The sequence below is a fragment of the Lachancea thermotolerans genome (assembly GCF_000142805.1).
Source record: "Lachancea thermotolerans CBS 6340 chromosome A complete sequence".
NCBI lineage: Eukaryota > Fungi > Ascomycota > Saccharomycetes > Saccharomycetales > Saccharomycetaceae > Lachancea > Lachancea thermotolerans.
The window spans coordinates 411,159-431,300 of record NC_013077.1 but is presented as its reverse complement, the minus strand read 5'-3'; the positions used below and the strand labels follow the sequence as shown (position 1 = coordinate 431,300).

At 46.0% G+C, this 20,142-nt stretch overlaps 11 protein-coding genes across 11 annotated transcripts; 5 read left to right on the top strand and 6 right to left on the bottom strand.

Annotated features, from left to right (window-relative positions):
- Positions 1 to 17: 17 nt before the first annotated feature.
- Positions 18 to 995, bottom strand: RCI37 (Rci37p; the record flags this gene model as incomplete). Its single annotated transcript, XM_002551636.1, has 1 exon — positions 18 to 995. The coding sequence occupies one exon, from the start codon at positions 993 to 995 to the stop codon at positions 18 to 20; it is 978 nt and encodes a 325-aa protein (XP_002551682.1).
- Positions 996 to 1,188: 193 nt separating this feature from the next.
- Positions 1,189 to 2,073, top strand: SEC28 (coatomer subunit epsilon; the record flags this gene model as incomplete). The annotated part of the gene is made up of 1 exon (XM_002551635.1): positions 1,189 to 2,073. One exon carries the CDS (start codon positions 1,189 to 1,191, stop codon positions 2,071 to 2,073), a length of 885 nt encoding a protein of 294 aa, XP_002551681.1.
- A 70-nt stretch (positions 2,074 to 2,143) lies between these two features.
- GET2 (GET complex subunit GET2) lies at positions 2,144 to 3,115 on the top strand (the record flags this gene model as incomplete). The annotated part of the gene is made up of 1 exon (XM_002551634.1): positions 2,144 to 3,115. One exon carries the CDS (start codon positions 2,144 to 2,146, stop codon positions 3,113 to 3,115), a length of 972 nt encoding a protein of 323 aa, XP_002551680.1.
- Positions 3,116 to 3,173: 58 nt separating this feature from the next.
- On the bottom strand, positions 3,174 to 4,493 carry KLTH0A05104g (dihydroorotate dehydrogenase 2; the record flags this gene model as incomplete). Its single annotated transcript, XM_002551633.1, has 1 exon — positions 3,174 to 4,493. One exon carries the CDS (start codon positions 4,491 to 4,493, stop codon positions 3,174 to 3,176), a length of 1,320 nt encoding a protein of 439 aa, XP_002551679.1.
- Positions 4,494 to 5,315: 822 nt separating this feature from the next.
- Positions 5,316 to 6,974, top strand: UTP7 (Utp7p; the record flags this gene model as incomplete). Its single annotated transcript, XM_002551632.1, has 1 exon — positions 5,316 to 6,974. The coding sequence occupies one exon, from the start codon at positions 5,316 to 5,318 to the stop codon at positions 6,972 to 6,974; it is 1,659 nt and encodes a 552-aa protein (XP_002551678.1).
- A 187-nt stretch (positions 6,975 to 7,161) lies between these two features.
- On the bottom strand, positions 7,162 to 9,993 carry RPN2 (proteasome regulatory particle base subunit RPN2; the record flags this gene model as incomplete). Its single annotated transcript, XM_002551631.1, has 1 exon — positions 7,162 to 9,993. One exon carries the CDS (start codon positions 9,991 to 9,993, stop codon positions 7,162 to 7,164), a length of 2,832 nt encoding a protein of 943 aa, XP_002551677.1.
- A 329-nt stretch (positions 9,994 to 10,322) lies between these two features.
- Positions 10,323 to 11,735, bottom strand: KLTH0A05038g (KLTH0A05038p; the record flags this gene model as incomplete). The annotated part of the gene is made up of 1 exon (XM_002551630.1): positions 10,323 to 11,735. One exon carries the CDS (start codon positions 11,733 to 11,735, stop codon positions 10,323 to 10,325), a length of 1,413 nt encoding a protein of 470 aa, XP_002551676.1.
- A 690-nt stretch (positions 11,736 to 12,425) lies between these two features.
- Positions 12,426 to 14,285, bottom strand: AIM9 (Aim9p; the record flags this gene model as incomplete). Its single annotated transcript, XM_002551629.1, has 1 exon — positions 12,426 to 14,285. The coding sequence occupies one exon, from the start codon at positions 14,283 to 14,285 to the stop codon at positions 12,426 to 12,428; it is 1,860 nt and encodes a 619-aa protein (XP_002551675.1).
- A 358-nt stretch (positions 14,286 to 14,643) lies between these two features.
- KLTH0A04994g (uncharacterized protein) lies at positions 14,644 to 15,231 on the bottom strand (the record flags this gene model as incomplete). The annotated part of the gene is made up of 1 exon (XM_002551628.1): positions 14,644 to 15,231. The coding sequence occupies one exon, from the start codon at positions 15,229 to 15,231 to the stop codon at positions 14,644 to 14,646; it is 588 nt and encodes a 195-aa protein (XP_002551674.1).
- Positions 15,232 to 16,515: 1,284 nt separating this feature from the next.
- On the top strand, positions 16,516 to 18,385 carry HOP1 (Hop1p; the record flags this gene model as incomplete). Its single annotated transcript, XM_002551627.1, has 2 exons — positions 16,516 to 17,228; positions 17,284 to 18,385. 2 exons carry the CDS (start codon positions 16,516 to 16,518, stop codon positions 18,383 to 18,385), a joined length of 1,815 nt encoding a protein of 604 aa, XP_002551673.1.
- A 188-nt stretch (positions 18,386 to 18,573) lies between these two features.
- Positions 18,574 to 20,139, top strand: ICP55 (aminopeptidase; the record flags this gene model as incomplete). The annotated part of the gene is made up of 1 exon (XM_002551626.1): positions 18,574 to 20,139. The coding sequence occupies one exon, from the start codon at positions 18,574 to 18,576 to the stop codon at positions 20,137 to 20,139; it is 1,566 nt and encodes a 521-aa protein (XP_002551672.1).
- Between the last annotated feature and the right edge of the window lie 3 nt (positions 20,140 to 20,142).

Below are 20,142 nucleotides of genomic sequence, written 5' to 3'. Positions count from 1 at the left end.
AGCTTCATTACTGCTTCTTAGACGGTATCCTCACCACGCCTTTCCTTTTCAAGCAGGGCGTCAAAGTCTTCCTGAGCACCCTCGGCTCCTTGAGAGTCATCGGTAGGCTGTTCAGAAAACTGTGAGGATTGTGATGGTTGCGAGGATCCAAAGATATCTGAGCCGTCGCTAGGCGCCTTCCTAATTTGGGACCATCTTCCGCCTGGGGATTTGGTAGTGATGCCGTTCTCTTGACGCAACCTGTCCCAAGAAGAGCCCGTCGTTGTACCAGTCTCAACCCCGTCCTTATCTGATGTGCTAGATGTTGCTCCGGACTGCTCACCATTGCCTTGCGGGATGCCCCTTTTCTTTTCCGACCCGGGCCCCGTATAGAGCCCCAAGGGGTCCCGCTGGTTCAGGATGGGGGAGATGTTTGAAGTTTTGCCTTCTTTCATTTCCTGAAGTTTGACCTTAGGATTTGGCAGCCGCTTCTCCGGGTTGTGAAATGTGGTATAGAAGTAGTTGCCCCACTTTGGAGCCATTCCGTATCCGACTAGCTTCATCATCTCGTATTGGCGCTGCTGGTTTGTTTCTGGGCGAGATTGGTCATCGTCGTCTCCGAATGATCCGCGTGGTGTGAAGTTCCCATCGTTTTGTAGTTGAGCCAGCTTAGAATTAAATGCATATCTTCCGCATGCCTGAGTTGTGGTGAACATCGCGAAGAGCCCGAGAACAAAGTTTCGAGGTACTTTGACTCCCCTGACCGCGCCGGTCTTATAAAGCCTGTAGCCGAAAGGGGCGCCGAAAACAAGAGCAAAAGCAGCCCAGCCACCCCACAACTCGGCCCTTGCAATCGAAACAAATGTCCTAGAGAGCTCTAATCTATCTTTCGAGTCCAGAGCGCTGTCTTTTTCATAAAACTTCAGTGCTGAATTGTAAGCTTCCTTAAACCACGGACTTTCCATTAGGGCCGTCTTTCTTTCGCCTTGCCCATCCGATTTCCTGTTATCATCCATTATTGAAATAAGCACTGTAGCAAGGAACAAGTGAAGCTTCTTGTAGCGCAAGGGCTCTGTTCGTGTCTTGTCCAGGGAGAATCATAAACTTTCCAGTATTGAAATAGAAAAAGTGATAGGCAATTGATTTACTTGTCCATTTAGCTAAAAACATAACATAAACACAGCACCCAAGAGGACGAGAGCCACTGTAATGGACCTCTTTACCGTTAAGCAGCAGTACTACTCTGGAAACTATAAGCAGGCTCTTCAAGAGATCGAAAAGGTCGCCTCTTCGGATCAGGATGCCGTTGTTTTCTATAGGGCTAAGAGCTTGATAGCGCTGGGAGAATACGAGAAAGAAAGCTCTCAATCGGGGATAGCAACCGCCTTCAACACCTACGCTGATATAGTTGCAGGCAGTGGAAGCCTGCAAGATCTAGAGTCGGCCGTCTCGAGCAGCAAAAGCGCATTTTCTCTAAACCTGTTGGCTTCAGCGCAGGCCATCCAAGGCCAAAATGAGGACGCGGTGAAGACATGCCTAGAGGGACTCGATAGCAATGAAACACAAGGCTTAGCCGAGCTAGTACTGCTAGCAGTCCAAATAGCCGTGTCGGACTCCAGCAATAGGTCTGAATCAACCGCTTCCAGCATCTTGCAGAACTTCCTGGCCGCACATGAGGAATACGCAAACGAAGACGAGATTATCATCAATCTCGCAGAGTCATGCGTTAACTTTGTTGCGGGGCGTGAGATCACAGGCTCCAACTTCTACTTCTATGAGGAGCTCTGCCAGACGCTGCCCAGTTGGAAGTCTCAGCTGGGACTGATGAGCTTGCACCTACAGCAGTCGCACCTTCCAGAAGCTCAGGCAATTGTCGACCTCTTGGAATCGGAGTACTACCAAAACCAACAAGAGTCCGCTAGATTATACACACCCCAGCTTCTTGCGAATAAAATCACACTCACAGCTATGCAAGGTGGCCGTGTCGACGAATTGAGATCCCAGCTCCTGGAGCTACAGCCTGAACACCCTCTATGTCAAAACTACAAGATCAACAACGCCAAATTCGACGAGGTTGTTGCGAAATATGCTTAGATAGATGTATTTTCCATGCTGGTACTCTAAGTGCTACTATGTAAAAAAATTCAACCTTTAAGACCCATCAATGTCACCAAAATTGGAAGTCGTAAGCCGAAACAACACACAAAATCTAGCGATGTCTGAGATCTCTGACGCTGAGAAGCGTCGTATCCTAAGGGAGAAAAGGCAACAGAAGTTCAATAAGGGCGGCGCCTCTTCTAGATTGGCGAAAATCACAGGCCAAACAGAAAACAGCTTTCTATCAACAGAATCTCCATTAGATTCTAGAGAAAGCACATACCCCGCCCAGGAAACCAAGGCCCCAGCAGGCAATGAGGACTCCACAAAACAGATGGACGAACTTCTGGCCAAAGCAACCTCGAAGACAACCTCAAAGGCATCGTCCCCACCAGGGTCCGCGGAGCAGCAGAATGGCAACCCTGAGCTCGATCTGTTTGCACAGATCGCCAAGCTCCAGCAGAACGCGAACAACGAAACCGTTTCTACTGACCCTAGTGGAACCCCTGACATTTTTGCGCAGCTAATGGCATCCATGCAGCAGGACGAAGCCAAGGGCGGTAGCCCTGGAGCAACAGCTCAGCAGCCTATAGACCCAGCTATTGTCGAAGCGCACAATATAGCGGTGAACAAACTGAAGTCATACACAATTCTTGTCAAATGGCTGTTCTTTTTGCTTCCTTACCTTTACTACATCACTCACTCCGCGCGGGACCCTTTCCAACACAACGCAGTCAACTACGTCCTCGACAGGTCTAACTTCTTCACGGTATTTACCACCTTTGAAATTGTGGCGCTTTCCGTTTACTACCAACTGCTCATGTCTGCGGAGAAATCACACAATGTCAATACTCTTGACAACAACAGTAAGATTCTCAAGCTAGTGTCAATGGTTCCACCAGGCCTGGTGCCGATACCTAACTTAAGAGGAAAAGTGGCCCAAGCCTTGCAGTACTGGGATGTCGTGTCCATGTATCTCACAGATCTGTGTTTCGCCATCGTGCTCGCCGGACTTTTCCAGTACTATCATTCGATGTAAGGTGTGGAATACTAAATATGTGTAGTGTTTTGTTTTTACAGTCCGGTAAAAACGGATCCTATTTACTGTCTTCTCCTATAATCTGCATCCATGTTTTGCCTTCTCTCTTAAGCTCCTCTGTGAGACCGTCCTTGATTTTGGAGACAACGCCGGGCCCTTTGTAGGCAAAAGATGTGTAAAGTTGAACAAAAGTGGCGCCAGCTCTGGCGTACTCCAGCGCGTCTTGGGCAGATGATATACCACCACAGCCGATTAGCACCAAGTCAGAGTCTTTTGTATACTTGTAGATGGTGCGCAGAGCTTTGAGCGAATACTGCTTCAGTGGCTTGCCAGATAACCCACCGGTCTGAAACTTAACTTCCGGGTCTTGAGTTATGAGGCTGTTTGGCCTTTGAATAGTAGTATTGGAAACAATAATACCATCAACTTTGGATTTTTTGGCTGCCTCGGCGATTGACAAAAGCTCAGGCTCAGTTAAATCAGGGGCGATTTTGACCAGGACTGGTGGTTTGTGAGCCTTGGCACCTAATTGGTTGCCGGCATCGACTAAAGAGTTTCTTTTGTCCACCACCTTTTGAAGCAGATCTGCAAGCTTAGACTCGTTTTGCAAGTCTCTCAGGCCAGGCGTATTTGGAGAGGACACGTTGATAACAAGAACGTCAGCAAGTGACTGAAAGGTCTCAACGCCCTTCAGGTAATCTTGGACCTCGTCACCATTCTTGTTCTTACCCAGGTTGATGGCCAAGAGCTTGTTCTTGTAGAGCGACATTTTGCCAACGTCAGCATCTTTGAAGTAAGACTTGACATACTTCGACGCACGCTCGACAAGAGTACCCTGCACAGAATCTTTGCCGGTAGAGTTGAAGCCGTACCTGTTAATGACAGCTTCGTCTTGGGGTAGTCTGAAAAACCTAGACCTGGGGTTGCCAGGTTGTGGCAGCGGCGTAATAGAGCCGATCTCATGATAACTGAAACCGCTCTGCAGAATGCCGTCGATGGCTTCGCCGTCCTTGTCCAGGCCGGCAGCACAGCCGACAGGGTTTGTTAGGATTGTTCCAAACACATTGACTTTCAGCACCTCGTCGTCCTTGTCAAACAGCAGCTTTGGTGCAAGGCCCCATTTCAGAAAGAAAACGCCTAGCTGGTGACCGGTCTCGGCATCCGGTGTCACGAGTCTAATCAGCGGGCAGAACAAATACTCGTGGATTGCGGACCTGGAGTTCAGAAGGTAGAGACCCGCAAATCCACCGCCGATTGCGCCTGCAGTATACAGGATGAACTTTCCACCATTGAATCCAGATTTTAGAGGCAGTTTGGAGTTCTTCAAGAAGTAATTGGGCGTTTTAGAAAGCCCTCTCAACGTTGGACGCACGAACATGCCGCAATACTGTTCTCCGCTTCTTTACGACAGATCTCGTCCTAACAGGAGCCAATTGCTTGATGACCGAGAAGTGGAAGATACCGATATTTTTTTCAGACATACTTTTCATGCGGATCCGATCAACTGAGTGAAGTTCTCGAGCCTCGAAAACTCTCAAGATACCTGAGATCATCCTTTTGCGAAATTGCTTGGCTTGTGCTGGGAGGATGAAGTAGTCTGCACGAACGGCCCATTGAGTTGCAGAGCTGTGCTCGCTACATAAACAACAATGGCGTTTGTCAAGAGTTGCGCGACTAAAAGGGCACAATCAGGTCAATGACCGCCGAGTCGTCTGAGGCAGCTCTACTCTAAACGCCAGCTCAAAATGCGGGGTTCTCCGTTCGAAATAAGACTAACTGGATGACCGTGTCGTTTAGTTTGCGAGTGATTTTACGACAATGACAAAAAATAGAGGAAGGTCCGCAGCAGCTCTTGGCACAATGAGAGTTATAAGACACCCGTGGCAAAAATCACAGCCTGATGTGCCTTTGAGCTCCTTGTCGTCGGCAAGAGCCAAGAAGATGCGCCCAGCCCGCACTGGAAGTGATTGGCGACATATCACGTGCCAAACTTACATAATTTGCTGACATAACATAATTACTAAATCACCGATGATATAATCAACTAGGAGAACAATTTATGGTCACGTGTGAAACGTGACTTAGCTCGCAGTTTTCTTTTGGGTGGGCAAATTTTTCAAGAGCTAAAGCGATGAGATGAGCTCTAATCCAAAGCCGCTCTAAGAAGTACCAAACGTCACATAAACAAGCTTCAAACGCCATGGCCAAGTCATCCAAACCTGCCACTGGCTCACACGGGGTCAGGGATAATGCCGGAAAGTTTGACCGAGACGCTAGCGTCTCCAAGAGAACCAATGGTTACAAAACTAAAGACAAGAAGCTAAGAGCAGGGCTGAAACGAATCGATGATCAATATAAAGATGCAGTCTCTTCCGCTGCTGCCACGGAGTATCTATTGCCCGAGTCCAGTGGATTTTTGGAAGCCGAGGATGAGATGGAAAAGACATTCAGGGTTAAACAGGACGAAATTAAGAGTGCGGTTGACGTCACAACGGCGAACAAGGCACTCGATCTTAAACTGACGAATTTTGGACCATACTCAGTGAATTATTCGCGTAACGGAACGCACTTGCTAGTATGCGGAAAGAAGGGCCATGTCGCATCCATGGACTGGAGGAAGGGCGAGTTGCGCGCGGAACTTAACCTCAATGAAACATGCCAGTCTGCAATTTATCTTCAAAATGAACAGTACTTTGCAGTCGCGCAGAAAAAGTACACATTCGTATACGATCATGAAGGTGTAGAGTTGCATCGACTCAAACAACACATCGAAGTCAAGCATATGGAGTTCCTGCCATACCACTACTTATTGGCTACCGCGGGCCAAACCGGCTGGCTTAAATATCAGGACGTTACCACTGGCCAGCTACAAGCGGAGCTCAGGACAAAATTGGGACCTACGTCTGCCATGGCACAAAATCCATGGAATGCCATAATACATCTGGGACATAGCAACGGTACTGTCACGTTGTGGGCTCCTAACATGCCTACACCCCTAGCGAGACTACTTTCTGCTCGCGGTCCCATCACCAGCATTGCAATCGATAGACAAGGCTACTACATGGCCACCACGGGAGCCGACAAGTCTTTAAAGCTGTGGGATATCAGAAATTTCCGTGAATTGCATACTATCGAAAACCTTCCAACTCCAGGATCGAACCTCGCGATATCTGACACCGGCTTACTGGCGCTCTCAAGGGGCCCACACGTCACCTTATGGAAGGATGCTTTCAGGTCAAACAAAAGCTCTAGACCATGCTTCGGGTCCAGCGGCTTGCCAGACCGCAACACCCCCTACATGTCCAGTATGTTCCCTGGAAATAAAGTCAACAACATGCAATTCGTGCCCTTCGAAGATCTACTCGGTGTGGGGCACGGAACTGGTGTCCGTAATCTAATTATACCTGGAGCAGGAGAAGCCAATTACGATGCTTTGGAGGTCAACCCCTTCGAGACTGCAAAGCAAAGACAAGAACAGGAGGTCAGGACGTTACTCAACAAGTTACCTGCGGATTCTATCGCTTTGGACCCTACCGTTATTGGAACTGTCGACAAACGTGCTTCAGCTACTAGGCTCAATGCTAAGGACTTGGCAGAAATCACCAACGCCAAAGCACTTGAATCTAAAACAAATAAAGACATTCCTCAGGTAATGCCCTCAGTAAAGGGCAAGAACTCTGGGCTCCGCTCATTTTTACGCAAAAAGACCCAAAATGTCATTGATGAAAGAAAGCTTAGGGTTAATGCTCAGTTAGAAAAAGAGAAGGCCGCTCGCCAACGTAAAGAAATGGTGAAAAGGGGAGAAATTGAGGAGGGACATCAAGACTTGGTCAACGAAGCCTTGAGTAGGTTTGGATGAAGTCCACGCGCGACCTTGAATCGAAGAACACTTTGATCTAAAGACATTTATAGATTGCGAAAATCCTCTGGTAACGGTGTACATATTATAACAGCATTTATAAATCTAATTGGGACATTTCAAATGTTTTTATTTTCTTGACTATGCTTACTCCTTTATTTTGCTTAGGTCTTAAGATATATATAGACTACAGCTTTGAAAACTCTAACTCATCCTCAACCTTGAAAGGTGTTGGTAAAGGCGCGTCAACGTCCTTCTTTTGCTTCGTTGTTTTGATAAGCTCAGCTGGTTCATCTGGGGTTTTATCAAATACAACTATGACACCGTTGCTACCCTTGAATTTCCGTACAGGAACAAACCGGTCTTCCTTAGAGAAGGCAATGTACTTGAGTTGTTGGGGGACCACACGAGATGCGTTTTCGATTTGGTATGGCTTGTTAGTATATTTGATCTTGAAAGGAGCATCGTCTTTCTGATCAGGTTCAAGCTTCTTTTCTTCTTCTTTTGTTTCAGGCTTCAACTCTGATTTTGATTCTCTCCTTGGCTTCTCCTCAACGGTATCCTTGCCGTCCTTCTTTGTCTTCTTTGCTCTTGCTTTTGCCTTAGCAGTAGTTGACAAGACAGCAGTAGCCACTTTTTCGACGTTTTTATCCGTGTTTTCTTCGTACATTGGGGGATATTCAAACACGTCTGGCCTTGTATGGCAGTTGAACTTAAAAGCAGGGATGCTCAAGTCCTGGCCACGCACGGCAATGATGCTAGTAGGCGTGAAAGAAAGAGACAGGAAATGAGCTAGAGGGAACCAGTACCAGAATTGTGAGAACATTGCCAATCCAATAACAGCCTTAGTATCGAGGGTACCCATGTCAACGTTTTCCAGTTGGATTGTGACGTTGCGACCACCCGCATTCATGATACCTTGCGCAACGCAAGCTCCAAACTTGGCTAGACCTTCCTGGTGCTTGTTTGAAACAACATTGAGGAAAAGGTCATTGATGTCCTTAACCTTGCTATTCGTTTTTTCAGTTTGTTGCATCAGAATGAGAGACAAGGCAATCATAGCAGCTTGACGCACAAAGTCAACAGGATCTTTAGTCAAGGGCATCAAAACATCGACGGCTGCTTGTAAGCCCCTTCCGACACAGGAAATACCAAGAGCAAAGGCAGTTCCGCAACGAACGTGGGCGTTGTGCGACTCAGCTAGTAATTCCACAATTCTAGGAACAGTGGTGTAATCGCGTATCAAGACAAACCCTAAAGCTATAACAGCAGCTCTTCTAACGTCATCGTCGGAGTCTGAGACTGCTATGTGCAGCAGCTTTTTGATAGCCTTGTTATCACCCGTACCAGCGTAGGCGAGGGCTATGGTGTAAGCACCACCGTATCTGAGAAGTGCGTTCTCATGCAGCAGCATCTTCTCTATTAAGCTGTCAGCGAGCTCTTTTCTGCCATAGTTGATAACCGCCAGGCCCACAGCTAACCCACGGGTGATGTTACCGTGCTGAGTTTCTTGTGCGTAAGTGAACATGTCTTGAACAGCGTTTTCGTCGCCGCTACCAAGCATTATCAACCCCATACCAAGTGCCGAAGCCTCACCAGAATTAGCAGAGTCATTGTACAAGACCTCTTTCAATGCTTCGTACAACTCACTGTTGGCAGAACCCATTCCAGCTAACCCTATGCCCAAAGAAGCACCATGTAGCAACACATCGACATCCTCGTCTCCTACTGAAGAGCTGTTTTCGATGACATGTGACTTCATGTAGTCTATGATTTCCCTGCCATAGCCAGCGTAAATCAAACCCAGCCCATATAGCGAGCCTCCCTTGATGTAGCGGGAAGCCGCGCGACTTCCTGGCAAATATGGCTCCATGATTTTCTTACCATCAGATAGATTACCCTTGTGGATGACACCCAGAGAAGCAGTGGCAGTGAACTTTGCCCAGTTCTGTGCCTTGCCTAACCAGGGGAGGTTGGATCTAATGAATGAATCGTCTGTGGTACCTGCATGCATAAAACCATTTGCCACACTAACTGCGGTGTGAAACAATGAAAACTTTCCATCCATCGAGGATTTAGACTTGTTCAATAAACCCATGTCGATGTTTTTGTTCCTAAACAAAAACGTGTTATTGTAGTCGCAGGTCGGTATTCCAGAAAGTATGTCTAATAGCTTCTCGTCGGCTCCTTCCGCAGCGAGCGAAGAGTGTAGCCCCTCCAGTAAACCTTGAGTGGCAGAAGAAACAAGGTCATATGCAATTTGGTAAGATATTTCTGCTGCTTCTTCTTGCGCCAGTTTCTTGAATAGGCCCAAAGCCAAGTTTAAGTCATTCAGGTTCACAATGATTTTAGAGACAGTGAAGTATTCTGGGCTCTTCGTGGACATCAAAATATTAAACAAAGAGTGAAGGATACTTGTTCTAAAGGGCGTGCTGGTGACCGTAGTAGATGCAGCGGTTAGAACATAAGTAATGAGCTTGAGAGCATTGGCGTCGGAGTCTTGCTCCACTCTTGCCTTCAAGATCCTTTCAACGACATCAAGTCTGTAGCTTTCTAGTGCAATACCAAGAGCTAGCTTGAAGTCCCCGCATTCGACACATTTCTCTAGCATTCTTTCGAATACCGATGACAATTGGGGGTCAATCTTGACCTCGGAACCTGAACTCTCATAGTTTTTTGCTGATGACTTAATATACATGTCGATACTCTGGGACACTATAGTTTCCACAAACTGTGACTTTTCATCCAGGTTGAAGTAGTTGTCAGCGGCAAGCGCGAACTTCACAGCAGATTCGTACTCTCCCAAGTTATAGTATACCTTCGAAGCCACGAGAGCCGCAAGCTTACGATCTTGAAAGGAATTGTCATCATATAGAGCCTCTATCTGAGTAATTTCATTGGAAATTTCGGACCACAGTTGATCAACAACTTCGTTAATTGCCTCTAAAGCATAGGACTTTGCAACATTATCGTTTTCGTTCAGCAGAGCCAGGAGAGGAGCTGCTGTAACAACCGACATCACAACCTAATAAAGCAGGAAGATCGGGATTGTTTATGATATATGTTTAAAAGGTTGTTTAATCTGAGGAGCTTTATTTGCCACCGACTTTTTTGAGTAAAACCCTACAAATCCTGGTCACGTGAAACAAGTCAAGTTTTCGAGGAAGTGTCATGGAGCGCTAAATGTAACCAGAAAGCCCTTCTGGCCGTCAATCAATCAACATTGTATAACAGGCTTGATGTGGACAAACTGTTAGACCGAATATTTCTTATTAACTATTGCCGATATGACTAAGTGATTATATACTTGTAAGTGCGTTGCTTAGTCTGCTTGGTAATGTGTTGCACCTAATACAGCAGCCTGATAGAGATCTTGTATTCGGTTGCGTTCAATTGGTCGTAGATATCCTTGATATCGCTTTGATTTACCGAGGAAATGTCTGCCATCAAGTACGCAATGTCACCGCTGGAGTCGGAGAACTGCTTCTCAATGTTGTGGTTCGACAAAATGTTGTTGACTGTCTTCAAAACACCTGGCACATTGTGGTGAATGTACAAAACACGCACGACGTTTTCTTGATCCAGGTCCAAACCTCTCAGAGAGACCTCTGGGAAGTTCACTGATCCAACAGACGCACCCTCGTTAATGTACTTGGACAAATTAGTGGCAACTTCGATACCGATAGCGCTTTGAGCCTCCTCGGTGGAACCACCAATATGTGGTGTCAGGATGACATTTGGCAAAGAGACCAGCTCAGAAATCCAACTGTTTAGCTCATCGTTAAAGGCGCCGGCACCGTTCTTGGCGGGTTCGTGAGGGTAAACGTCAAGGGCAGTGCCTGCGATCTTGCCGGCCTTGATGGCCTGAATCAAGGATGGAATGTCAATGACTGTACCTCTAGAAGCGTTCAGCACGTAAGACCCATCCTTCATGGCTGCAAACTGTGGAGCGGATAAGAGGTTCTTGGTGTCCTCGGTAGCAGGAACATGACAGGTAACAAAGTCCGACTCACTGAGCAGCTTGTCCAGAGTAGAAACTTGCTTAGCAGTACCCAAAGCCATAATGGTCACGATATCGTAGTACAACACCTGCATACCAAACGCCTCAGCCAAAACAGACAACTGAGAACCAATGTGACCATATCCGATGATTCCTAACGTCTTGCCTCTGACCTCCCAACACTTGGAAGCAACCTTGTTCCAGGTACCGGTGTGCATTTCAATAGATCTGTCGCCAAGTTGTCTAGCCAAGGAGATGACCTCAGCCATAATAAGCTCAGCAACTGATCTGGAGTTGGAGAAAGGCGAGTTGAAAACAGCAACTCCAATCTTGGCCGCGTAGTCGAGGTCAACCTGGTTGGTACCAATACAGAAGCATCCGATGACCACAAGGTTCTTAGCGTGCTTCAATACCTTCTCCGTCAATCTGGTCTTGGATCTGATACCGACTGCGTGCACATCCCTGATTTTCTCGATTAGTTCGTCTTCACTCAAAGACGATTTGTGGAACTCCACCTGGTAGCCTTGACCGTTGAAGATTTCCACTGCGGTCTGGTTCACATTTTCCAGCAACAAGATCTTGATGTCGCCAGTCGAGAAAGGCTTCAAAGCTTTAGTCTGTCTCGAAGCACTCACTCTGCGTGGCACCGAGCTCATAAACGACTGCGTGGGCGAGGTCGACACGATACCTGGCGATCCGCCCAAGTTCACGGCCGATTGAAAAGAATTCTGAAGATTGTTGATTTGCTGTGGGGAAGCCATTCTGGGGTTTCAAGTTATTTGAGCTTATTTTGCAAGAAATTCTTGAGTTTTGGTAAACTAGCGGTTCGCGCTTGTTATATACCTTGTACCAATTCCACGTCAGCGTCAGCTCGACAGCTCATCATCAATTACTCTTAATTTTTCACTGTTCAGTCATAACATGTGCGAGTCCAGAAAAATTTTCAGTGGCGGGCCATGTGATATGACGGTGACTCTCGCGGCGCTGCTTTGAGTGTCTACAACCTTGTTCGAGACCTTTTGTCTTTTTTGTGGTGAATTAGCGCTAGTTTAAATCATTATGAAGTAGTCTTATGCTCGCTGGGTTCGATTCTGATTCGAATGATACCAAATACGCCAGATAGACCGGCGGGTACCGGACTCCTACTCCAAATGCTGTCAGAGGCGGACATGTATGCCCACCTTTGGTCATGTTAAACGTGTATATGCAGTGACTCTAGCATTGTGCTGCTGACTTCAAACGAAACGAGTCACTTGTGCTGTTAATAGAGATCTTCGTCGTATAAAGCACGTGATTTCATAAAGTTAGTCATATTAATTAGTGTACAGATGAGACATGTGCTCACTTCGAGCAGCAACCCAATTGAAGGGGACTGCAGAGCGTCTTGCATCAACGAATTGCGAATACATGTGTGTTCATGAATAGTAGTACTATATATGCGAGATACGATATCACTGCTTGATCGTGTAGTCGCCGTTCTTGTCTTTGATCAAGATACCAGCTTTTACTAGGTTTTCAAACATGTCTTGGGGTATCCAGCCTTGGGTTGCCGCAAATGGGCTTTTGATCAGCTGCTCGTGGAAGGCGTTAAGATCCGTAGAATGTTTCTGTAGCTGCTCCTCGGTGTACTCCAGTGGAAATTTCTTCTCGCTGACGAGTTTGTTCTTGGCGAATACCTCCCACACCTCACGCAGCTGAATGAGGCTCTCGTCAACCAGCAAGTACTCCATGTCGTTCTTTCTTTCGACGCAAGCAACGTATGGACTTCTGAGAAGCTTCACGGGGGGAGCCACCGCCGATATGAGCTTGTTAAAGTTCTTGTTCAGTGCAGACTCCCACAGGTGCTGGTTACGCGTGCGCTTGTACATGAATTGGTATTGGACCTTCTCTGCCTCAGACAAATCTTTGTAACCCTCAACATCTTCCTCCAAGTTGTAGATCTTGGGGCCGTCGTAGGCCACAAATTGCGGAGAGTTTTGCAAGATGAAGGGTTTGATGCTTGTGTTTTCGAAATCCAATAAATAAGGCGCGCTATTGTCCTTTTCATCCAGCAAAACATTCATAGGGTCTAAGTCTGGGTGATATAGGCGTGGCTTGAGCAGTGAGTCGATATTAGGAATCACATGCGATTTGGTGTTGAAGAGCGAGCTCGAAATTTCAGCCAAGTTTTCAAAGGTGCGAACCTGCTCTCTGAGTATCGATTCTTCAATGGGGGCAGGCGACGCGTCAGTCTGCTGGAGTGCCAGCCTAGACTTTGCATTTTCAGCCTCCAGTAGCCCCAAACTTTTCACAATATCCATAGGCTTTGATTTTGACCAAGGGCCAACAAATTGCATCAGCTTGTCCAAAGGTAGGGCTGATTTTTGTCTCCAAAAGCATCTTTCCACAGAAGGTCCAACACTCCATCTGTTCTTCAACGATTCGTTCTTTTCGCCCTCGTAGGCAGGCCCTTCACTATCTGGGTAATCTTTAGCGAAATACAGGCTACCGAACTGGTTGAATTCAACGCTCAAAAGCTTTGATTGGAACTGAGACAAAGGGTCAATGACCTTGTTCAACTTTGATATGTGCGCCTTCTTGTCTGAGGCATCGTCTTCAAGTGGATTCCAGTCGCGCATCAAAAGCCTTCCCTCAATATGTTCCTCCAAAATAAACGGTTGGCGGATCGGGTTCAAAGCATTGGCGCCAAAGCAATACACTTTTGGAACTTTGAGCCCAAGCTTGAGGTCGGCAAAATCCATAGTGGCCACTTCGCTCTTCAACCTGTAAGAAATGGCAGCCTCACTGTTCGTAGCGTAGGGAATCCTGAGAATAAACGACTTGTCCGCATTCGTATCAACCTTGTAAATTCTGTGGTGTTTCCCCTCGTGAATACTAGCCATAGCTGTCACCCTTAAGGTTTCATTGGGGTTCAAGGAGCCTAGAGTTAGTGCAGACAAGTTGTGAGAAAGTGAAACAGTAAGATTGGGGTTGTATGAAGGGGGGGGAATGTTGCCTTCACTTGCTTCACTCTTTGCCTTCTCTTTTGACTGCGCATGAAGGTCATTGATGACATCTGTTAGCCCCTCAATGGAAAACTTGGTGGTTCTCTTTTCCTTTTCTTGACGGTCGTTCGCAAGCCATGAGCCCCACGAGTATTTGAAGAATGCATCTCTCTGTGGATCGTTGTCATCGGACAGTTTCGTAAAGACCTCATTCGGCTTATCGGATATACAACGAAGCCCAAAGCGGGACTTCATTGGGCGGAGAGGAGCCAAAGAGCCCATGGCTTTTTTCGCCTGGACAGGTATCCTCAGGTTGTACCGAAGCATGATGACTCGAGTTCTGTTACCACGCTTTGTTTGATGTTGCAAAGTTCGGAATACCAATGTTCGTCTTTTTCAAGGCGCTCACCATTTTTGTTGAAACTCTAAATAAAAACGTACCTAAAGCTTAGCAGCTTACAAACATAGCTATCTCCCACATGAGGGGGTCCACAGAGCACTATAACTTATCGGATGATGATTAGCCTTAATGCCCGTGGGTGAGGAGGGTCTGCGCTTCAGCGCCCCTGAAATATGCTCGAAGGGGCCAAACTTCCCGCCCAACGCTAACAAGGCCGGTACCTGATCAACCTTGCTTGCAGGCTTAAACACTGCAATTAACACAGGACGCTCCTCCTTCGGCATATCATTGTGAGTAGTCATCGCTGTCGTCACGTTCGCTGGCAATGTCCTTCTTGTATGAATGTAGGCTATGTAGCTGGTCTTTGCCAGAAAGACTTGTGCTACCCTCCTGGTAGGATTCCTCAGAGTAGTCCAAGTGGGAAGATTCTGAATTGTCCCTGAAAAGTTGCATCTTTTCCTTCAGGGTGATGGGAGGACTATGCATTAAGTCTTGGTATAGTTGCGTTTCGGAATCCTCTTTGTTCTCCTGAGGGCTTAGATGATGACTTTGCGCATTTTGTCTGGTGTGAACCTTACCTTTTAGCGGCGGAGGCTGCGACATTGCATCCAGGAGGTTCAGTGAATACTGTGGAATACCGTACCTGTGCACTCGTCTTCCTTCGACTCCGTCTTTGGTTGCAACCATTGAAAGTGACGAGGTCACTGATGACCTCGACAGCGGCCGGGAGATTCCTGAAGACTGGGCTTCTTCGCTGGGATCGTAGTCGAGCAGTCCTCTTATCGAAGCGTCCTCCCCTGTCGGCATGTTGTAAAGTGAGATCGCAGATGAAACGTCTTTGGAGCTTTGTGAGAATATCGAAGAGTCTTCCATTAATATCTGCCGCTAATATGGTTCTGGTGACCAAGTCAGTTAGTGTCAATACTTTGTCCTTGGTACATCCACTTCAAGATTCCCTGCACGGCTGAATGATCTAATCATTAAGAACGCCATGTGTCGATTAAGCAGAAACGTGAGAGGCGGTCTCCGATAATGAGCGATGCGTGGACCAGATCAAAATGGCATATCAGCAAGTTTTTTGGACTGTTTGGTTATCGTAAACGCCTCAAGGTATTTGTCGCCGTGCATTGAGGAATGCTAAAATGTTTCGCAAATAATCGTGGGGTATGTAATATCAGGAAGAAGGAGAGAACTTACCCCTGTAAATCAATCCGTGCTTTCGAAAAGCAGGAACTCCTACCAGACAATTCGCTCCTCTTAATATTTGCCCAAGCGCAGAGCTTTGATTTCTGTGCATCTTATGGCTTGCTCTAGACGATGTCAAGGGAAAGCTGAATTAACAACTGGAAGCCTGAAATAAAATTAGGCTCACTAGCTGCAAGTTAACTTTCCACAAAGCGCACCCGTGAAAACAGATCACTGCCACCAGCTACAACTCGTTATTGAGCGTTGCTGACACCCGGAAAAGTGGTATGCTTTTCAACTATCAAATCGCGAGAAAGGTGCGTATCTGCTTCTATTGAAGCTATCACCCATTGAATCCATCATAGCGAGAAAGACACCACAGGGAAAGCCATCGTAGTACTCAAATTTTGAGAGGGGCATACAACTTTCCCCCGAGAAGCGGATACAAGGTTCGTTCTGGGCTTTGGGGATACCGCTTCATGAAAAAGCCTCAAGTATAATGGATTGGAAGGTTCACTCAACTAGCATGCATCCCTCGGTGGCCTGCCACATCCAAGGAAAATGCTCGAGTTGTGTGAGACTTTCGAAGTCGCAAACAGTTCAAAAAGCCATGTACTGGTGTGAATGCTGTTAGTTTTGGAAAGATCAAAAGGTAAGATATTTTATACCTCCGGCTGAGACCTCAAGTACCTGTATGGCGGCGTTCTACTTTGGGAAGGGAATGATTATATGCTAACTTAACTAAAACACAAGATGAGCTAGCTCACCAAAAGATGTTATTACTTGACTCATCTTCATTGGGGTGAGCAAGGTATTATAACATTGATAGTTAAATACGAAATAGTCAGCGGCTATTTTAGCCTTGGATAGAATAGTATAAAAAAGACGGGGTCCAGACAAGATTTCAATGTCAACACACATCACAGTTACTGGACGCTAAATATCCTATTGAATACCGTTTATATAAACAAAATGTCTACTGCTCAGCAGACGAAGCCAAAGACGGTTGTGAGTACAACTACAGGGATCACTTGTGAACAATCTCAAAAACTCGTGCAAACAATGCTAACAATGTCATTTGGATGTCTGTCATTTTTGCGAGGGCTTTTTCCGGACGATAACTTCATTGACCAGCGCTTCGTTCCAGAAAAGGTTATAAAGAACTACAATAAGGATAGGAATGAAGCGCCTGCGAATTCAATCAAAATTAAAACGCTTGTTCGCGGCAAAACTCCAGAGGCAGACTTGTTTCTAGATTGGCTGGAAAAAGGCGTTTTTCAATCTATCAAAGTGAAGTATTTGAAGGCTCTAAGTTTGGGCGTCTTTACGCATGAAGAAGCGCCGAGCGATCTCCTCGAAAATTATCTTTTTAGTTTTAGCTACGGAGACGACGGGCAGGTATCCATGGGCGTCAACGGTGAAGAGGGAGAAGTTTCACTTCTTGATTCAAGAAGGGTTGTGCAACAGCTTATGAGAAGGTTTATAATCATTACTCAGTCACTTGAGCCCCTCCCAGAAAAACGCTTCTTGACAATGCGTTTGCTCTTCAATGAAAACGCGCCACCCGAATATCAGCCACAGTACTTTAGAGATGCAACCTATGACAAACCCTCAATTATCAAGATACCCAAAAGTGCTGATTTGGATACCTATTCGGTAGGGTCTATTGACACTAAGTTTCACGAGTAAGTAAGCTGCATCCACCATTGCAGGCACGAATTTTTACTGACTTCAAAACAGGGTGTCGCTAAAAGTCCTTTCAGTAGTCGAGAGCACCAACGATGCGAGTCCTGTTCCAACAAGGGACATTGATCCTTTCAGCTTAGTTGAACCAGTCGATGCAATCGAAGAGACCAACTTAAGCTTTTCGCAGGTGGCTTTTGAGACACCTCGTCGTCCGCTAAGCCAAACAACCAAGTATCTCAAAAATTATCTTACCGCCCCCTCAGCAGAAGTGGCAAATACTCAGCATCTAAACGAACATGACACCTACGATTGTCAGTGTGCTATCCCCTGCCCCCAGTCAACTTCAAAAAGTATTTGCTGTACTCAATGCAAGAGAAAAGTGCACAGAATATGCTATGGAAACTATCGCAGAACAAGCATTAATAAGTGCATTTCTTGCTTGATGAAAGGGAAAAGCTTTAACTGCAGGACCTGGAGTTTCAAAACCTTTATGATGCTGCGAAGGATTTACAGATTTATGATAAAGAAACCGGATTTCCCTTCCACTTTATCTGAATTTTACGAAATTCTAGCAGGAACAGATACAGACCCCGAAATCAAAAGATGTATCAACGTTTCTATCTCAATATTGTTTTATGATGAGGTGTTTGTCCTTGAAAAGGAGAGGCGGCCCCAAACATCAAGCAAAAATCAGTTCCTGAAGTCTTCCAATTATATTACCATAGATCAAAGCGGAATTGTCGTCAAAAACTTGGGAGAGCTTCCGTTGAACACAAAACCAGTATGGTCCTTCATATTCAACTCCGCTAAAGCACAGGCGGCATATACAACCGCCTTGTTTGAAACTCCTGAGCAAGTTTCTGCTTCCTTAGAAAGCATCAGCGCTGCTATCAAGAAAGTCGAGCAGCTCAGCCGCACTCACCAGTGTACAAATGAAAGGGCTATTGGCTCATCTTTTGATTTCAATTCCCTTCGAATCGATGATGACACGCAGGATTCGCTCGGTCCCCTTAAAAGGAAACATCCGAACTTAAGGGATTTTCTCGACAATGGGAAGAACTCTCAACTAGACGACACGTTAGACATGCATTCGTACAAGCCTCAAAAGATTAGGAAAATAAGCGCTTCCAAAAAGACCCTCAAGAGCGTTTGGTAAGTTCCTCACTCATTTACTATTAACTCTTTTGGAGATTTATCGTGATATCGGGGTCAGAAAATCACTTTTAACTAAAAAAATGTGCTAACGGATGACCACAGTAGCTAAGTAAAAACACAGTTAAGAGGCCTTATATTTTAGGAGAGCCAGTTCTCGAAGGCACCTGTTTTTAATCTACAATTGCCAATATGTTTAGAGCTTCAAAATTGTCAAGTTTTCAAGTATTATTTATTGCAAAAGTACCAAGACGCTATATTTCCGGTAGTAAGCCTTTTAGTAACAATGCTCGCTATCTGAACCGACAGTGTCCGCAATTTAGCGCGGGCCAGCCGCTGTTCGAAACGAGACCAAATCTTCTAAAGCCCGGCGAGATTACTCCTGGAATTACTGCTCTCGAGTACTTTGAGCGTAGAGTCAAATTAGCTACGAGGCTTCCAGCCAAGAGTTGTGCAATAATCGCAGGCTCGCAAGTGAAGTATGCATCCGGTCCGGTGTTCTATCCCTTCCAACAGAATAATGATTTGTTTTATTTAACGGGGTGGAACGAACCAGACTCTGTGATGATTTTGGAGAAGCCTACTGACGATATAGATGATGTCCTCTTCCACTTAATTGTCCCGCCAAAGGACGCTTTTTCTGAGCAATGGGAGGGTGAGCGTACCGGGACTGAGGGTGCGTGCGAAGTTTTCAATGCTGATGAATCAACGGATACTCGCCAGTTGTCAATTTACATATCGCGCATCATCAAGAGAAACGAGTTCATATACTTTGACAGACCACAAGACAAAATCGACTCGAGTGCAGAGGCTTTCTTCAGGTCATTTTTCTCAGTTTCTCATTCCCCAGTGGCTTCTGACACTATTACTAGCGTAATTAAAAGCTCGGGTAAGAAACATGTCCGTAAGCTTAAGAGAATTATCGCGGATATGAGGTCAATAAAATCACCAGCAGAAATTCGTGTCATGAGAAGAGCAGGCCAAATATCAGGGAGAGCATACAATCAAGCATACGCTCAAAGGTTCCGCAATGAGAGGACTCTGCATTCATTTCTTGACTATAAGTTTGTTTCTGGCGGGTGTGACAAATCGGCCTATATTCCAGTAGTGGCTGCTGGTGCCAATTCGCTTTGCATACATTACACAAGGAACGACGATGTCATGTATAATGATGAAATGGTCCTTGTTGATGCTGCTGGCTCCTTGGGGGGATACTGTTCAGATATATCAAGAACATGGCCCGTAAGCGGCAAATTTTCTCCTGCGCAAAGAGATTTATACGAAGCAGTTTTAAGCGTCCAGAGGAGATGCATTGACCTCTGCAAAGCTTCCAACTTGTACTCCTTGAATGACATTCACGAAAAGAGTGTTTCATTTTTTAAAGAAGAGCTTGCGAACGTGGGACTCTCTAATCTGCAAAACTCAAGCATAGCAAAAATCTACCCTCACTATATTGGCCACAATCTTGGTCTCGATGTCCACGATGTGCCAGAGGTTTCAAGGCATGAGCCACTACAGGCAGGGCAGGTTATCACGATTGAGCCCGGTATTTATTTTCCTGACGATCCTTCGTACCCAGCTTACTTCAAGAACATTGGCATTCGTATTGAAGATGACATTGCTATCGGGCTCGACTCTCATATCAACTTGACAGCTGAAGCTGCGAAGGAGGTCGTAGACATTGAAAGCATTGCCCAAAATGGCGTGACGACCAAAATCGAAGAGGATGTGGTGGCTCCTCTTAAGTACGTTGATTAATTG